The 15,842-nt window shown below is 61.7% G+C and overlaps 1 protein-coding gene across 1 annotated transcript in view; it reads left to right on the forward strand.

The window, feature by feature from the left end:
* The window catches only part of LOC111161052 (NLR family pyrin domain containing 1), a 33,073-nt gene extending 19,586 nt beyond the window's left edge, over positions 1–13,487 (forward strand). Inside the window, exons 7-16 of the mRNA XM_022524510.1 lie at positions 1,332–1,502; positions 2,678–2,767; positions 3,800–3,915; positions 4,649–4,811; positions 6,069–6,292; positions 9,466–9,728; positions 10,139–10,264; positions 11,305–11,443; positions 12,350–12,394; positions 12,830–13,487. Coding sequence (XP_022380218.1) covers positions 1,332–1,502; positions 2,678–2,767; positions 3,800–3,915; positions 4,649–4,811; positions 6,069–6,292; positions 9,466–9,728; positions 10,139–10,264; positions 11,305–11,443; positions 12,350–12,394; positions 12,830–13,158 — 1,666 coding nt within the window. The 3' untranslated portion in view covers positions 13,159–13,487. The remainder of the gene's footprint in view (positions 1–1,331; positions 1,503–2,677; positions 2,768–3,799; positions 3,916–4,648; positions 4,812–6,068; positions 6,293–9,465; positions 9,729–10,138; positions 10,265–11,304; positions 11,444–12,349; positions 12,395–12,829) is intronic.
* Positions 13,488–15,842: the final 2,355 nt, after the last annotated feature.

Consider the following 15,842-nt stretch of genomic DNA (forward strand, 5'->3'; position numbering starts at 1 on the left):
TTCCTGGGTCCCCTCCCAAAACCGTTCCAAGGAGAGTTGCCTGGGTCTGGCAAAAAGGCTTCTGCAAGGGACTCAGAAACCCAACCTCACGCCCTGGGGGGGAGACATCCAACTTCCATGGACCCCTTGCGTGGGCGTAGAACTTCATAATTTCTGTGTCCTCTGGGGTCTTCAGGAAAGAATCCATGAACATAGCATAGCAGAGACAACCATTTCTGGTTCCCAGACGATAAGAATTGAGGCCCAGAGACATCAACAGTCTTGCCTCAGTTTCCACAGCCGAAACAGGAGAGCTGAGATGGGAACCCGGTGAGGACACAGCCAGCACCAGCAGGACCCCTCTGTCAGGAAAGCCTGAATCTGGCTCTTGCCGGCTCCCTGGGGTCATGTCACAGAAAGAAGGCGTGTTCCCCCAAGAGCACCAAGGCTAGGTCAGGCCGACGTGACTCGTTCCCCTCACTGGAAACACTGGGAGAGCTCAGGACTTTATTGACTCTGGAGCCAAGACCATCTAGGATGCTCCAGCAAAGTCCCAGGGGACGACCGGAGACTGGCACGGCCCCAAAAGAGGTTGCATGGGCCAGGGTCAAGGGTCCTGGCGCATTCTGCGTGGTGGGGCATGTTGAATGGAGCCCATCACTTGGGCAAGAAGGAGCTGGTGATCTGAAAGACGGGGTGCCAGGAAGAGCAGAGGCCGGAGGGCAGGAGGGATGAGCCTCGGGTCGCCTCGGGGACGGAAGGGAGGGAGCAGGGCTGTGCGGGAGCCGAGCACTGGGGGGCGAAGCACATTGGCGGGTGTCACATGTCTCCCACAAGTTGGCCCGCTGCGGCCTCACGCTGAGGGCTGCATAGGCCTTGCCTGGGTGCTGGGCGCCCGTCGGACCCTGACCGAGCTGGGGCTGAGCTTCAACCCGCTCCTGGACCAGGGGGCCGAGCGACTCTGCGACGGGCTGAAACAGCGGGGCTGCTGGCTACGCGGGCTGCAGTGACTGTCCTCACCGGCCGTCTGTGCGGGTGGACGGGGGAGGGGGCGGGAGTTGCCCCAGGTCCGTCGGGCAGACGGGCGCTGGGGGGCACAGAGCAGGAAGGCCCTCATGTTGACACGGTTGGTGCCGACACAGTTGGTGCCCCCGTGCAAGGGGCCCCGGGGCAGATCCGTCAGTGGGGTGAGCGTGCCCGGTGGGCGGGCGGCTCGGGGGAGTCTCGCAGGAGAAGGGGAGGCCCCGGACCCTCCTAAGGGCCACGGGCACCAGAAAGGGAAACCAGCCCACAGTCTCCCCAGGACAGGGGCTCGGGATGCTGACGGCGGCCGGGGCGCGTCTCCCCCGCAGGCTGGTCGGCTGTGGCCTCACGTCCAGCTGCTGCAGGGCCCTGGCCTCCGTGCTCAGCACCAGCCCCAGCCTGACGGAGCTGGACCTGCAGCAGAACGAGCTGGAGGACGCCGGCGTGCGGCTGCTCTGCGAAGGCCTCAGGCATCCGACCTGCCAGCTCAGGCTCCTGTGGTAAGGCCTGCGGGGCCGGGGAGGGGGAGGCGTGTAGGGTGGCAAGGTGGTAGAGGCCACGCCAGTGGACGGGGGAAGGAGAAGGACCCGTAAATGTAGGTCAGCAGGGGCTCCTCGCCGGCTCCGACACCGACTCGGGCCGCGGGGCGCAGGGAGGTCTTCCTCGGAGACTCTGGGGTCCTTGTCTGTGTAATGGGTCTGCCTTGTGAGCTGCAAGGAGTCCGAGGCGGGTCAGAGGGCGGACGGTCTGAGCGGAGAATTGGACGGGGCGGCGTGATCATCAGGAAGGAGGTGGGCGACCGTGAGGGGACCCGCAGGGATCTCATGGGCCCAGCCCTGGGCAGGCTCTGCGGTCACAGGAGGGAGCAAGCGGACAGGGGCCCTGCCCTCCTGACGCCACACTCCAGCGGGAACAAGGGGACGCTAGTCATGTGCTAAGGCACAAATGGGGATGTTTGAGCTCCATGGGGGCTGTGAAGGGAGAGCGAAGGTCTTCTGAGTCTGTAGGGTCGGGGAGGTTGGAGTGGACTGGAGGGCCCAGAGGCCAAGACCCCAGGAGAAGCAGGAGCCGGCCAGGCCCAGGCAGGGGGAACGGCCCCCCGGGCAGGACGGGCACAGAGCAGAGCTGGTGACCCTCCCTCACGCCCTGAGTCCTGTCCCCAATGGGCTCTCTCTGCCTCCTTCCTCCAGAGCCTGAAAACAAGCCCGTGGCTCTTTCTGGCGACACCCCTCCCTGTGGCCCCCGGCTGGGCCTTGGGGCACTCAGCACAGTGTGAGATGCTCACTCAGAGACCCTCGTGCCCTGGCCCCTGGCAGCTCCGGTCAGCCCTTGGAGGGGGTCTACAGAGCCTGGGCTCTCAGACAGAGGGAGTAGGGGACTAGACATTGGGGAGCCAGACACCGGGGGCTGGATGGAGTACACGGGGACCTCCCAAAGCTGACACGGACACCTGACGACCCGGGGGCTGGCTCCTACCCCCCAGGGGAGAATGGCTCCGAAGGCAGCGATGAGTGGGGCACGCGCCTCCCCGGACAGGGCGCAGGGCGTCTCGCCTGCCGCCTTGTCTGTGGCTCACACACGCGGAGACGACACACCCGTGTCAGAGGTGAGCACCCAGAGACCCTGACGGGGTGACCAACAGCCCCGGAGAACCAGGCTTCCTGTGTGCTCGCAGGCTGGACCAGACCCGGCTGAGTGAGGAGGTGACCCGGATGCTCCGAGCCCTGGAGGACGAGAAGCCGAGGCTGCTCATCCGCAGCAGACGGTAAGGGCAGCGGGGGCGGGGGAGACCCAGAGCCCCACGGGGCTGGCCCAGGCCCGAGCTGAGTGCTTGGGGCTGCGCGAGAGATGGGGCAGAGGCAGACAGAGCCCTATTTGTTTATGCAAATAGAACCAGTCGCTGTGGGGCTCAAAGCCGTCCTGGGGAGGACCAGGGAGGTGACGATGGGGGACATGGGTAGGGCCAGGAACAAGGAGGGGGAAGCAAAGACAAAGAGCGAGAAGCTTGGGACCAGACCAATGCGGGCTGGGGGGCTGGAGGGCTGGGGGACTGGGGGACGAGCCAGGGCAGAGTCCATCTTCCCCACGGGGAATGCGCTGCAGCCCCCCTGTTCCCCCCGTTTGGGGCACGTCGGCCCTGACCGTGGCCGGTGCCCGCGCTGGCGGCTGCTGTGCTCACCCACAGTCCGGAGTGAAAGGGCGCGAGGCTGGGCGTCCGCTCCCTGCAGACCCGCCACGGCTTCTGCACGCTGCAGGGAACGGGGGCTTCGTGCTGGTTAACCCCCTACCCAAGTTGGCGTCCCTAGGAGGACTGGAAGTACATTCCGGGGCTGGTTTGACCCTGTCCTGAAGAGCGGGGCTGAGCCCTAAACGATGGGAGCTGTTTGCTGGACCCAGAAGGGAGCAGATTCCAGGCAGAGGAAAGGCTCGGAGCTCGGAGCTCGGCTCCTTCAAGGAACAGAGCACGGCCGGGTGCGGGGAGCCGCGCCCCTTTCCGAGTGCCATCTGGTCTGACCAGCGCCTGGGGACGCGTTAGAAATGCAAATTCTGTTTTGGGGTGAATGACAAGTGACCTGTCAGCCCTCAGAGGGGCCATTGGGGGTCAGGAGGAAACCCCAGTTCCAGCTCTGCCTTGCAGGGCTGAGCAGATTGGGTCATTCCCAAGGAAGGGGCTACCGGAGAAGCCTGGACTCCGGCCACATGTTCAAACTGGGACAAGCAGAATGTAAGTGAGGACGTCATGGCGACAGCCCAGCTTCCTCTGAGATCCTGGGAGAATGAAGGCCTCTTTGTCTAGGAAGCCGAGTGAGACAATGCCTAACGAGGGCCCAAGCGAGACAATGCCTAACGAGGGCCCACGCGAGGGAGAAACGAGCGGCACGTCCTCACTCCAGCAGGACAGACGAGAGTCAGGTAGTAGAGAGGTCCAGGCTGGCAGCATCATGGAGGGGTGGCTCCAGCCCCTGCCGCTGGCGTGGGACAGGGCGGGCTTCCCCCAGGAGAGCCTACTCCATGGAAAGTGTCCAGTCCTAGAGTCTGGCAGGACTTCTGCCTCCCTCTGTCCCAGCCTGGGGGACTGGGGCCTGAAAGTCACTTCTCTGTCCCCACCGTCCATCTTTTGATCCACGTTCGGCTCACAGTTGCCCCCTGTAGCATGCGGGGAAGAGGAACACTGCTGGATGGGTGGGTGGGGCTGGGCTGGGGCTGGGCTGGGGCAGGGGCTGGGGCTGGGGCTGGGGCTGGGGCTGGGGCTGGGCTGGGGCAGGGGCCGGGGCTGGGGCTGGGCTGGGGCAGGGGCTGGGCTGGGCTGGGGCTGGGGCTGGGGCTGGGCTGGGGCAGGGGCTGGGCTGGGGCAGGGGCTGGGCTGGGCTGGGCTGGGGCTGGGGCTTGGGCTGGGCTGGGGCAGGGGCTGGGCTGGGCTGGGGCTGGGGCTGGGCTGGGCTGGGCTGAGGCAGCAGGGCTGGCCCTCTGCAGGCAGCAGGCAGGCAGGCAGGAGCCACAAGAGCAGGGACGGAGGCGTCAGCCCCTCCCCGCCGTGGGCCAGGCAATCCAGCCTTGGGAGGGGCCCCACCACGGTCTCTCCGTGAGGGGCCAGGGCGGCCAGACAGGAGAACCTAGAGCTGACCACTGTCCTGCCTGTTTCCAGAGGGACTCTCCCCTCAAGTCGCCCAGGAGGGACTCGCCAGTCTGCCTTCTCCTGCCCCTCCAGAGAACCTGCACACGGGGCCTCTGGGGACTGAGGATGACTTCTGGGGTCCCCTGGGGCCTGTGGCCATCGAGGTGGTTGACAAAGACAGAAGCCTGCACCGGTGAGTGTGGGGGAGGCCTGCTGTCTGGGTCTGGCCTCCCAGGTCACCGTCCTCACACCTTTCCCCCCGCCACACCCATGGCACTGGGGTCCCCTCCCCTTCCAAGCCCGCAGGCATGGACAAGGCTGAGATCCTCAGTCCGTGCTTTTATCATGGAAAAGGAGGTTCCATTGTGAAAATTCTCAACCGTGAGCCGAAATGGGGTCCAAGGTACTTGCGTTACCCGTCACCCAGGTCCGACAGCCGTCTCGCCAAATTTATTCCGTTTTCCCATCTTCTGTTGTTAGAGCCTTTCAAGGATTTAATTTATTTATTTGTTTCTTTGAGAGCAAGCGCGAGTGGAGGGTGGGTGGGAGCCGAGGGAGAAGCAGGCCCCCCGCTGAGCAGGGAGCCCAGGACCCTGAGGCCATGACCCAAGCCAAAGGCGGGCGCTTTGCCGACGGAGCCCCCAGGCGCCCCTGGTGGAGTGTTTCATAAATCCACGCTATCAGGCGACTCTACCACTAAATATTTCATGATGCATTTCAAAGAAAAGGTGAAGAAAGACCTTTTCTTCTGTTACCATGACAACCATCAGCAGGTGTCGTGTTTACAGCGAGTCCTAACGGTCCGCGCGGACCCAGGCCATGTTCAGGGGGCCCGCATGTCCCAGTGGACTAATGCCCACCACGGGCAGCCGCGGCGTCTGCCGTCACGGTCTCGAGCTCCTCTACGACACAGCGCCACACACCGCCTCTCAGGGAAGAGATGGCTCCCCGGCCCTCGCCCCTGTGGACCCCGCCTGCCCGCGGCCCCACTGCTCGCCGCATGGGGAGCTTTGGGAACGTGGCCGGAGGCCCCTGCAGAGTTGTTTTCATTCCCAGGCGTGGGTCGTTCGTGTCTCCGTGTAGACCGGCACGAATCATTGGCAGAGAGCCTTTACAAACAAGAATGCTCTCCTGTTTCATCACCATCATCAGGATGGAAATGTCACTGCCGCCAGGCGTGCGCTCATCTCTCCGCGTGCCCTGGGTCCCTGAGTACTCACGCCTCTGGGATGGGCACGTCTGTCATCCCCGTCCACAGAGGACACGGTTCGTGGAAGCTCAGAGATGGACCCAGGGTCATCAGAGGGCGAAGGCGCTGGGACTCCCGGCCCAGGCCTTGGGACTGTGACGTCTGGGTCCATGCCACTCCCCTGGACCCTCAGCGCCCCGCACAGGGTCTGGTGAAATGGAATAGGGTCATTCTGTGTCCCCCTCTCCCTGTTCCCCCCAGAGTTCACTTGCCCATGGCTGGCTCCTACCGCTGGCCCAGCACAGGTCTCCGTTTCGTGGTGAGAGAGCCCGCGACCATCGACATTGAATTCTGTGCCTCAGACAAGTTCCTGCACGAGATGGCCTGGGAACAGAGCTGGATGGTGGCCGGGCCTCTGTTTGACATCAAGGTCAAGCCAAGGGCCGTGGCGACTATGTACCTCCCCCACTTCGTGGACCTCCGAGGTGAGTGGGGCAGGGCATGGGGGGACCTGGGGGGCGACGTCCTGGGGGAGGAGCGCGTGGCTTCCTCAGAGGGACAGAGGGGGCACGCCGTGATCCGGGCACCTCTGTTTTTGAAGCATTTGGTCTCCCAGCCTCATAATTCTTCTTGCCCAAACGACTCGAAAGTTTCCCTACATAGGAAGCGTTCTCCTCGATACTCAGAGCTCCGTACCCAGGTCGGGTCCCTCACAGTCCCAGCAGGAAATGGGCCGCATGCTCGGTGGTGGTTTTTGAAGAGACCGGGCTATGTACAAAGTGAGGGCAAAGGAGCGAATGGGGCTTTTGGGGTTCCCAGGGACGAGCGCCCAAGGGGGAGCGTGACTATCCCCTCAGGCAGGGGAGACCCCGTGTCGCCAGACACCCTCTGGGAGCCGAAGCCCAGAACAGGGGCTTCCCGGAAGGCTACGGAGTCCTGAAGGGTAACAACGTACCTTCCCCGACCTCTCTCCCCTCCGAGGGCCTCCCCCCCGAGTAAAGTCCCAACGACCACGAGCGCCCTGCCAGGAACATTCCAGGCAGTGAACGAGGCGCTGCGGGTGAGAGCCAGTGGAAATGGCAGGTCCCCGAATCAGCCCCACAAACACGTCTGACACGGAAATCACCAGACACCGCACATAAAATCACGACGTTACACACATCTTGAAGGAGTCCTTAAAATACACATGAGACGCACGGCCTCCTTACCAAGTTCCGAAACAGACTAACTTCCAGAAAATACTTAAAAATGTGAGAAGAGTGAGGATTCAATGGTGTGGAAGAGACCGTCAGAAGGTCTAACACATGTCTAGTGAGAACCCAGAAGGACAGGACGGACAGGACGGAGAAGGAGCAGCGCTCGAAGAAGAGAGACGTCCGAGAAATGTCAACCATTGCCGAAAGATGGAACTTCATTCTCAGGATGAAAAAAATCCAAAGAATCGAAAGCAGAAGAGAGAGAGAGAGAGAAATCTGGACCCATTGTAGTGAGACTATAGAAAAGGGAAGCCTAAGGGAAGGTCGTGGTGGCGGCCGGAAGGACAGACACACGCCCAGCAGGGCGGGGCTCCGAGGCTGACCACTGCTTTCTGAACGCGGCTCTGGACGTGTCTCCACGATTCCCTCACGACAAATGTCCATAGAGAAATTGCAAACCCAGAAAAGTCATTTTCTAAGAGAAGAGCACAATGGTAGAAATGTTTAACGCAAACGAAAACCGAGAGAGGTTTCCGCAAACAAATCCTGGTGGGAGGAAATCCTAAAGGACGACGCACCTTGGGCACAGTGGGAAGGGATGGGGCGCAGCAGGGACCCACCACGGACATGGGAAGACAGGTGTGGGTAAATCCAACAAAACGTGGCCAGTTCTGGGGACCCAGGAGGCCATCTGTCAAGACCACACAGGCTCGGTGTGAACCACTGACGCGGTGGGAAGACAGCATGGGGGCAAGGAGCAAGGCGGGGGGGACTCAGGGTTCCCAGGGGCGCCTGGATGGACAGACAGGGTCACTGGGGAAGATTCCAGAGTGAAGCAGGGGCAGGGCAGGGCAGGTGCAAGAAGGCCCTGGGGTGCCAAGACCCGTCCACATGGGGAAAGTGGGAGGGGGGTGCAGGCACCCATGACAACCGTCCTGCCCCTTCCACAGAGGGGGACCCTGGCCCGAGGGCTTCCAGGTGGCCTGTCAGGGACAGAGGGGACAGCAGGCTCTGCCCAGCAATGAGAGACCGTGGCCTCTGCTCTCGTGGGCCCCATGCTGCTGCTGGTGCACAGGGAGGCCACGTAACTGGTCAGTCCCTCATAGCCGGTGGTGCTTCGCCGGGACTCAGACCCCAGCAGCCCCTGTCCCTGACCGCCCTGCGGGACAGCGCTCCACACCTCACCTTCCCATGTCCCTCCTCGACCAGGACAGTCGCTTTACTCCTCCTCCTCGGCCGTGCACCTGAGCGTGGAAGGTGCCGTTGACACGCTCCATGGGGAGGGCAGAGCCGCCAGACCGGCCACAGAACAACTACGGGGTCCTGGACTGCGAGGGCGGCAGTGGCCAAGGCTGGACAAGGAGGCCGATGGTACTCGGGACGCTCTCTGTTTTGTCCTATTTGCCATCTGTGCCCCCTTGTGCTGAGCCGCGATCTCCAGGACTGCAGTGCCCGGGTCTTTCCTGTCATGGGGCAGAGGTTACTGGACATCTTTGGAGATGAGTCCCTGAACCCCGTACATCTGAAGCCCCTGCTCTTGATGGCGGCTCTGAACGTCTCCGGGGAGGCCCGCCAGAGGCAGCTCCTCACTCCCGGGACTCCCCCACCGCTCCCCTTCTTTCTGCAACCCACTGGCACAAAGACACCACCCGTCGGCGGGAAAGTATGGTTCCGGGGTCACTGATAGGTTTAACGACAGACTGGGCAGTGAGTCTTTAAAAAAAAAAAAAAAGAAGGAAAAGACAATGAACAGAGGGTGCTGAGAAGCCAAGACACCCGAGTGCCAGCAAGAAAGATAGGGAGGGACCTCGGCCCACAGCACGAGACCCTCCCGCCAGTGCGGCGGCCCCCGGGCTCTCCACCGCAGCCGGCTGCCAGAAGAATCCCGGCCTCATCCCGTGCGCTCCGCTGCCTCCAGATCCAGGCCCCTCAGGAGCACCCCAGGGGACCAGTCTGGGGCCAACGAGGGTGTCTCAGCTGCAGGGAGCAGTGGCTTCTGGCGAGGGAGTCCCTGCTCCATCCCGCCGAGACCCTCAGGACGGTGGAAGAGGAGGTCCTTCCCAAAACAGAGAGGGCACGTGTGACAAATGCACATGCCACACTAGTGGCTCTGTTTCCCCGCCATTCCCTTCTGCTGCTTGTGCCCCTGCTGGCCTCCCCTGCCGGCCTTCACCGTCAAGGTCCACGCCAGTGCGGCTACTGGAGGCCAGCAACCCCCACCCCCACCTCCTCCGGCGCCGGGACCAGGGGCTGGAGCTGGTGTGGGCCCGGCTCAGAGTTCCTGCCGTGCTCCTGCCCTGGAGACAGGATGGCCCACAGCCTCCAAAGGCCCCAGGTCAAGGTGGAGCTCCCCCCCACCCCCGGACAGGCCACTCAGCCCCCATCCCCGAAACCCACTGCCCCAGCCCAGCCCGACCCCACAAGGACACTAAATCTTATGTCTTGATGCTGTGCTTTGGCAGGGGGCTGCGTGGACACCTCCCTGTTCCAGGTGGCCCACTTTAAAGAGCCGGGGATGCTGCTGGAGAAGCCCACCAGGGTGGAGCTGTACCACGTGGTCCTGGAGGACCCCAGCTTCTCGCCCATAGGAGTGTTTCTGCGGACCATCCACGCTGCCCTGCGTTTCCTTCCCGTCACCTCCATGGTGCTGCTCTACCACCACACGCGCCTGGACGAGACCGTCTTCCACCTCTACCTGATCCCCAGCGACTGCTGTGTTCGGAAGGTGGCCCTGGGAGCCAGGAAGGCGGGGCCAGGGCGGGCTGTGGGCAGACATGGGGTGCAGCCAGAGATCCCCCCCACCAACGGCTGAGCGGGAACAGGGTGGGCCCTGGGCTACCTTCCATGAGTCAGCTTAGGGACCCTCTTGCCGGGCATCTCTGCCCAAACCGCCTCCATCCCCTCCCCCCACTTCCTTTCCAGCGGTGCCCCAAGTCCCACCTGGCCTGGCAGAGGCCCCGTGCGGGGCTGGGGGGCAGCAGGCCGTGGGGGACAGAGCGGCCCCCACCGCCCACACAGACGCGCAGCAGCACCGCCTCCGTAGGCTCAGATGCATTCCGCGGATGGAATTCCGTGGACCGACCCCTGAGCCCTGCGGCAGCCGCTCCCCTGACCACCGCTCTGTGCGCCCCGCAGGCCATCGATGACGAAGAGAAGGCGTTCCAGTTCGTGCAGATCCGCAAGCCGCCTCCATTGGCCTCGCTCTACCTGGGCTCCCGCTACGCTGTGTCCAGCTCGGAGACGCTAGAAGCAATCCCCAAGGTGAGCGGGCCAGCGGTCATGCGGGAACCGCCGGGACGGGGGTGGGGTGGGGTGGGGCCGGGGCGGGCAGCTCGGGCAGGCAGACGAGGGGCAGGGCTTCCAAGAGCCCCGCGAAGGACGCCCGTTGCAGGAAGGGGCTTGATCAGGATGGGCCAGGCTTACCAAGAGCAAGTCCGAAGGTTTGCGCCCTGGGGACTGTCTCGGCGAGCACGGAAGACAGTGGACACACGCTCCAGAGTCGAGGGCCAAGCCGTGAGCCTCGGCGAACCCCGCATCTCCGGGCGGGCCACGAGCGGCAGGCACGAAGCTGTAACTGGGAAAGCAAGTGGCGCGTTCTGCGAGGGGGCATGTTTGGTGTTTCGTGGTCGCACGGTGACCTGTCCGAAGGGGCCATTAAGTGAGATCGTGCTTGTCCCCCCCAGGACTGGGCAGCGGGGACGGCAGCCTCAGGTCAGTGCGTGAGAACCCCGAGCCCCGCTGCAGGGGGCTGGCCGCCTCTTGCTCCCCTCTGCCCGCGTCTGGGCAGGAGACGGACGACGTCAGGTCCCCGGATGTGCGTCCGCGGAGTCCGGTCTTCACGGCCGCCCAGATTCTGCGGCTCCTGGTTTGCGTTGGCCGCAGAGCCAGCAGGACTCAGCGCATGGTGGGGAGAGGAGGGATTAGGAAAGACGCCCCGATCCGCCCTGTACTGGGTGTGGGGGCAGCCAGCGGAGCCAACGGAGGGGTCTGATAGTGGGTCACGTTTAGGACCTGTTAAGACAGGCCAGCAGCCGGCGAGGCGCGGGTTTGGGGTCACTATAGGGACGGCGGAGGGAGAGGCCTGGTTTAGGCTGTGCGACCGCGTATGCACAGGCGCGTCGTGACTCGTCCACTTGGTGCCCGAGGTGCTCCCCGCCCCGCCCCCCACCCCCCGGACTCGGGATTTGAGGGGAAAGTAGGAAAAGAGCAGTAGCTGAAGGTAGCGGTGAGTTATCAGCGCAGACAGCGGCGGAGCCCCCCGCCCCAGGACGCGCTCACTGGCCCGCTGCCTCTCCCCGCAGGAGCTGGAGCTCTGCTACCGCAGCCCGGGACAACCCCAACTCTACTCTGAGTTCTACGTTGGAGACTTGGGGTCGGGTCTCAGGCTGCAGCTGAAAGAGGAAAGTGGCGCTGTGGTGTGGGAAGCCTTGGTGAAACCAGGTAAAGTCAAGGGCGGGGGAGCTCAGAGGCGGGAAGCAGTCGGTGCCAGCATTCGGCCTGCGTGTATGAGCAGAATTCAAACTCGGGTTATCCCGCCTGCCCACTGCAGGCTCTCAACCACAGGCCACGGGGTGCCACGCTGCCCTCGAACTAGTGGATTTGGGTCACAGGGCCTTTGGCAAAGTTTCTCGTGAACAAGAACAGAAGAGTTACAGGGTGCAAAGGATCAGGCCAACCGGGGCGCGTCTGACAGGCTAATCTGGGTCTTCCGTGAGCCAGGTCTCCCCACCGCCCGCTCTTCAGCATGTTAATAGCTACAGATTCTCCCAGTGTCCTCTTCCCTCTCGGTCTTTAAATTCTTTGCCATCCCGGTCACCTCCCTCTGTCGGTCCTCCTGCTGGTGATGAGTCTGGATGGGCCCCAGGACCTCCATGGGTGGGTGTCTGTGTGTCCTTCCTGCTGAAACTCACCCGCTACTTCCAAGTGCTAAGAGTTTCTCAGTCGTGCTTCTTAATTCCTGATTCTGACACTGAAATCCAGGACGGACAGATTCGGTCTGTGCACCCCAAGCCAAACAAGGACAAGGAGGTGGAGTCCCGCTCAAGGCAGGGACATTTGAAATAGTTCTTGTGATGTAGCGAGGGATCTGGGATCCATTCAGCCCGAGATTGGACTAAACCATGTTTTCGGGGATTCTGGTGTGTGTGTCTCTCTCACTATGAGGATGGCCTCAGTTTCCCCACATGCACAAGGAAGGGACTCATTTGGGCGATTGTAAGGACCCCTGCAGCCCTCGCTCCAGAGTATGACCAGAACTTGTCCGTAGCTGCTGGTCAGAATCAAAGAATGTCAGAGCGTGGGTGGGGGTTTCGAGGACCCTCACAGACCGTCTCTGTCTCCCTGCAGGGGACCTCCAGCTCGCGTCTTCTCTGGTCCCCCCAGCCCCCGCAGGTCAGTAACAGCTGCTGGAGACCCAGCACCAGGGCAGTCCGGGGCGTACTGTCTGTCCCGGAGGGGAGGGGAGGGAGAGGAGGGGATTCGACCGCTGCATCCCCGACAGGGACCAGGCCTTGGAGGGTGGCGTGGGCCCTGGGACCCTCCTCGTCCTCTTATTCCTGCCCGGGAGGGGCCCTGGAAGCTCCTCCACAGAAGGAGAAGGGGGTCTCTCCCCGCTGGATGGCCTCAGAGGGGGCACCATCATGGCCCCACCCCACCCCCAGCTCCAGCCGAATAATGCTGGACCTTCAGGTGCCCTTCTGGTGGTCAAATGCCTTTGCAGGGGGAGAAGGAGCCAGGGGTGCAGAGGGAGTGAGTGAAGAGGGTGGGTGGTGTGGAGGGGGTCAGAGGTAGGAGCCTCCATGGGAACTCTTCTGTGTCCGTGGCCAGCCTCACCCGCGCCCCCCGGCGCCCCGGCCTCGCTGCACTTTCTGGACCGGCATCGGGAGCAGCTCGTGGCTCGAGTGACAACGGTGGACCCCGTGCTTGACAAGCTGCTGGGGCAGGTGCTGAGTGAGGAGCAGTACGATCAGGTGCGCGCCAAGGCCACGGCCGCCAACCAGATGCGGGAGCTGTTCAGGTTCAACAGGTCCTGGGACCTGGCCTGCAAGGATCAGGTCTACCAAGCTCTGAAGGAGACCCACCCTTACCTCATCATGGAACTCTGGGAGACATGGGGTGGTGACAGAGAGCGGGGCGCCTCCCCCCTGGCCCAGTAGCTCCGACCCAGCCCTGCTGTGACGCTGGCTTCGCAGAGGGCTTGCTGGGCCTCAGCCTCTTCCTCTGGACGCGAGTGCCCGTCCGATGGATTGCCCTCTTGCTCCAGGGTCACGGGGCTCCCATGATGCCTCTGGGCATCTGCTAGAAACATAACCCTGGAGCCTGGTGTGGTGGCCACTGCAGCCCAGGCCTAGAGCCCTTCCCAGATTCCAGGAGGATCAGGGAGACAGAGGGCCGGCCCCTCCGGCTAGAGACAGATGGTGGGAGTGGACACCTTGGGGGGTTTGATGACTTGGAAATAAGGGCAATAAAAGAGATTTATTTTTCACTTGTTCTTGCTGAGCTGGGTTCTTCTGTTAGGCCAAAGTGCGCTTTGTCATTTCTGGAATCCAGAGGGGCCGCTAGAACTGGGAGGGGTGAAGAAGGACGCCCCCACGAGGGAAACGAAGCGGATCCTAGCTTCGACATCCCCTATACGCAGAGACTCCCTGACCTTTCCCCTGTCCTAGGCCCCCTGCCCCGTGCTCCCGCAGCACTCAGGGCACTCGACACACGGCGTTGTCCCTCCGGCTTCATCGCTGGCCTCCCCCTCACATGGGAAGCTCTCAGAGGGCAGGAGCTGTGACTGATCTGCTCGTCAGTTTATCCCCAGAGCCTAGCACAGAGCCTGGCACACAGTGGGCCTGAAGTCAGGCTGTATTAATAGGCAGATGGTAAAGGGATCCTCCCCAGATACATCCCTTAGCTCCCTTCCTGGCCACCGTACCATCCACGGGAAACCAGGGCCGCCTTCATAACAATCCCCAAGTCGGTAGGCCACCCCCCTGTCCCAGTGAGCCAGCAACCTTAGAACAGAACCCGTCTGTATTAAGATGTTTACGCCAATTCTAGATTTAAGACATTACGCCGTTCTCAACTCAGGAGAGATAGTTCTGCCCAAGATTCAGAAGCACAAGCTGATTGTACCCCTCCCCCCGCGGTCACCCTCCTCTCCCGGAGTCCCTTCTCCCTGCCATCCACTGGGGCCCACACCCCCTTGGTGTAGGAAAGATGTTAGGGTTCGAAGCCACGACAGCCAAGAAAGGATTTTTGAGACATGTTTGGTGCGAAAAGGTGGTTTTATCAGAGCACAGGGACAGGGCCCGTGGGCAGAAAGTTGCCCTGAGGACATGAGGAGTGGCCCACTGTATGCTTTCAAGTTGGGAGGTGGTTACGGTAGAGCCAGCCTCCCAGGTATTTTGGAAACAGAGCTTTAGGACCCTGAGGGGACCTGCTGTTGTTAGGAGAAGGTCATTTATTACTGACCAATCGAACACGAGTCCTGAGACCCAGCGGACGTGTATCAGTGGGGCACAGCTGGGGGGATGACTGCCAGCATGCATCTCAGAAGTCTCCAAAGGAATTTTTGTATGTTGAAGTGGACTTACAGGATCCTGGAGGTCGGGCTAGGATGGCCTTTTGCCCTTAGCCAAGCGTCAACATCAAAGCAGCTGAGTCCCTAGGGCAGGGTCACTCTGCCTGATTCAAGGACCCGCCAATGAGCCGGAGGAAGTAGGGAAATTTAACGATTGTTCCTCTGCCTCTGTTTCCCACATCAGTACATATGCTCATAATTGCTGTGGGTTTGTGGGTACAGACAAATTTACACCCAAAGTGCGTACCGTTGATTGTAAGTAGAGTGTACTTCAGGAACCGAGGCAGTGGAATGCGGTATGGGGGCCGTCCCACCCCTGAACACTGCCAGTGATGAGACACTCCCTGCCTCGGGCCGGCTCATCTCACTTTGAACGTCATGGGCCACGCAGGTGAGCTCTGTCCTCTTTTTGTGGGGGTGACGGTTTTGAACCCCAGGCACAATGATAGCTTTGAGCTGGCTCAGCGGAGCCCACGGAGCCCACAGAGCGGTGACTAACACGCGTTCTCAGCAGTCATGCTGGGCATCAGTAGACAGAACTTCTGTTGGTCTACGAGAGAGAGAAGTAGCTCGACAGCGCTGGAGGGCTTTGTCCTCTGTTGGGAGGATCACACGGCCAAAGTGCCCGGGGCTCGGTAGCCCAGCTGCGTCTCCTACCTCGCTTCTCCGGCCACCGTGCTCTCCCTTTCTAGCTGCGTGCTCTCCCAGCTCTTATGGCTTAAAAGGTGACAATGTATTTTGCTCAAGACACTAAAAAATCAAGAGGAGCTCAGATCTTAGCTGGAGATAAGTAGGAGCTGTAGCCTTTGATGATATAGCCTTAGAAGTCACACATTACTGTGTTCTAATGATTGGAGCAAGCATACATACACACACACACACACACACACACACACACACACACACACGCCCCAGTTCCAGGGGAGGCAACCGGACCCCACCTCTCCATTAGCGACATTTGAAGACGACCAGACCCACACGGGTAGGGTAGACTTTGATTAGCCATCTTTGGAAAATACAATACATCCCACCCTTGGAGCACTTTAATACCCTTTGCCCTAGAGGTGTCTGACTCACAATCAGGCTTGCATCATCCCAACCTAGAAGAGAGGGTCAGCTCCTTATCTGGCTCTCTGCCCAGCATCCTTGGTTCTCAGAAGACATGTGTGATCATTTGTCACTACAGATCATAGACATTGGAAACATTGCTGATTCCTTGGATTTGGGGCCAGGTCTGCAAAAGGTAAGCTGACGAGACCGGGACCCATG

This window comes from Enhydra lutris, unplaced genomic scaffold, assembly GCF_002288905.1.
Source record: "Enhydra lutris kenyoni isolate GAN:26980312 unplaced genomic scaffold, ASM228890v2 scaffoldscaffold82, whole genome shotgun sequence".
Lineage (NCBI taxonomy): Eukaryota > Metazoa > Chordata > Mammalia > Carnivora > Mustelidae > Enhydra > Enhydra lutris.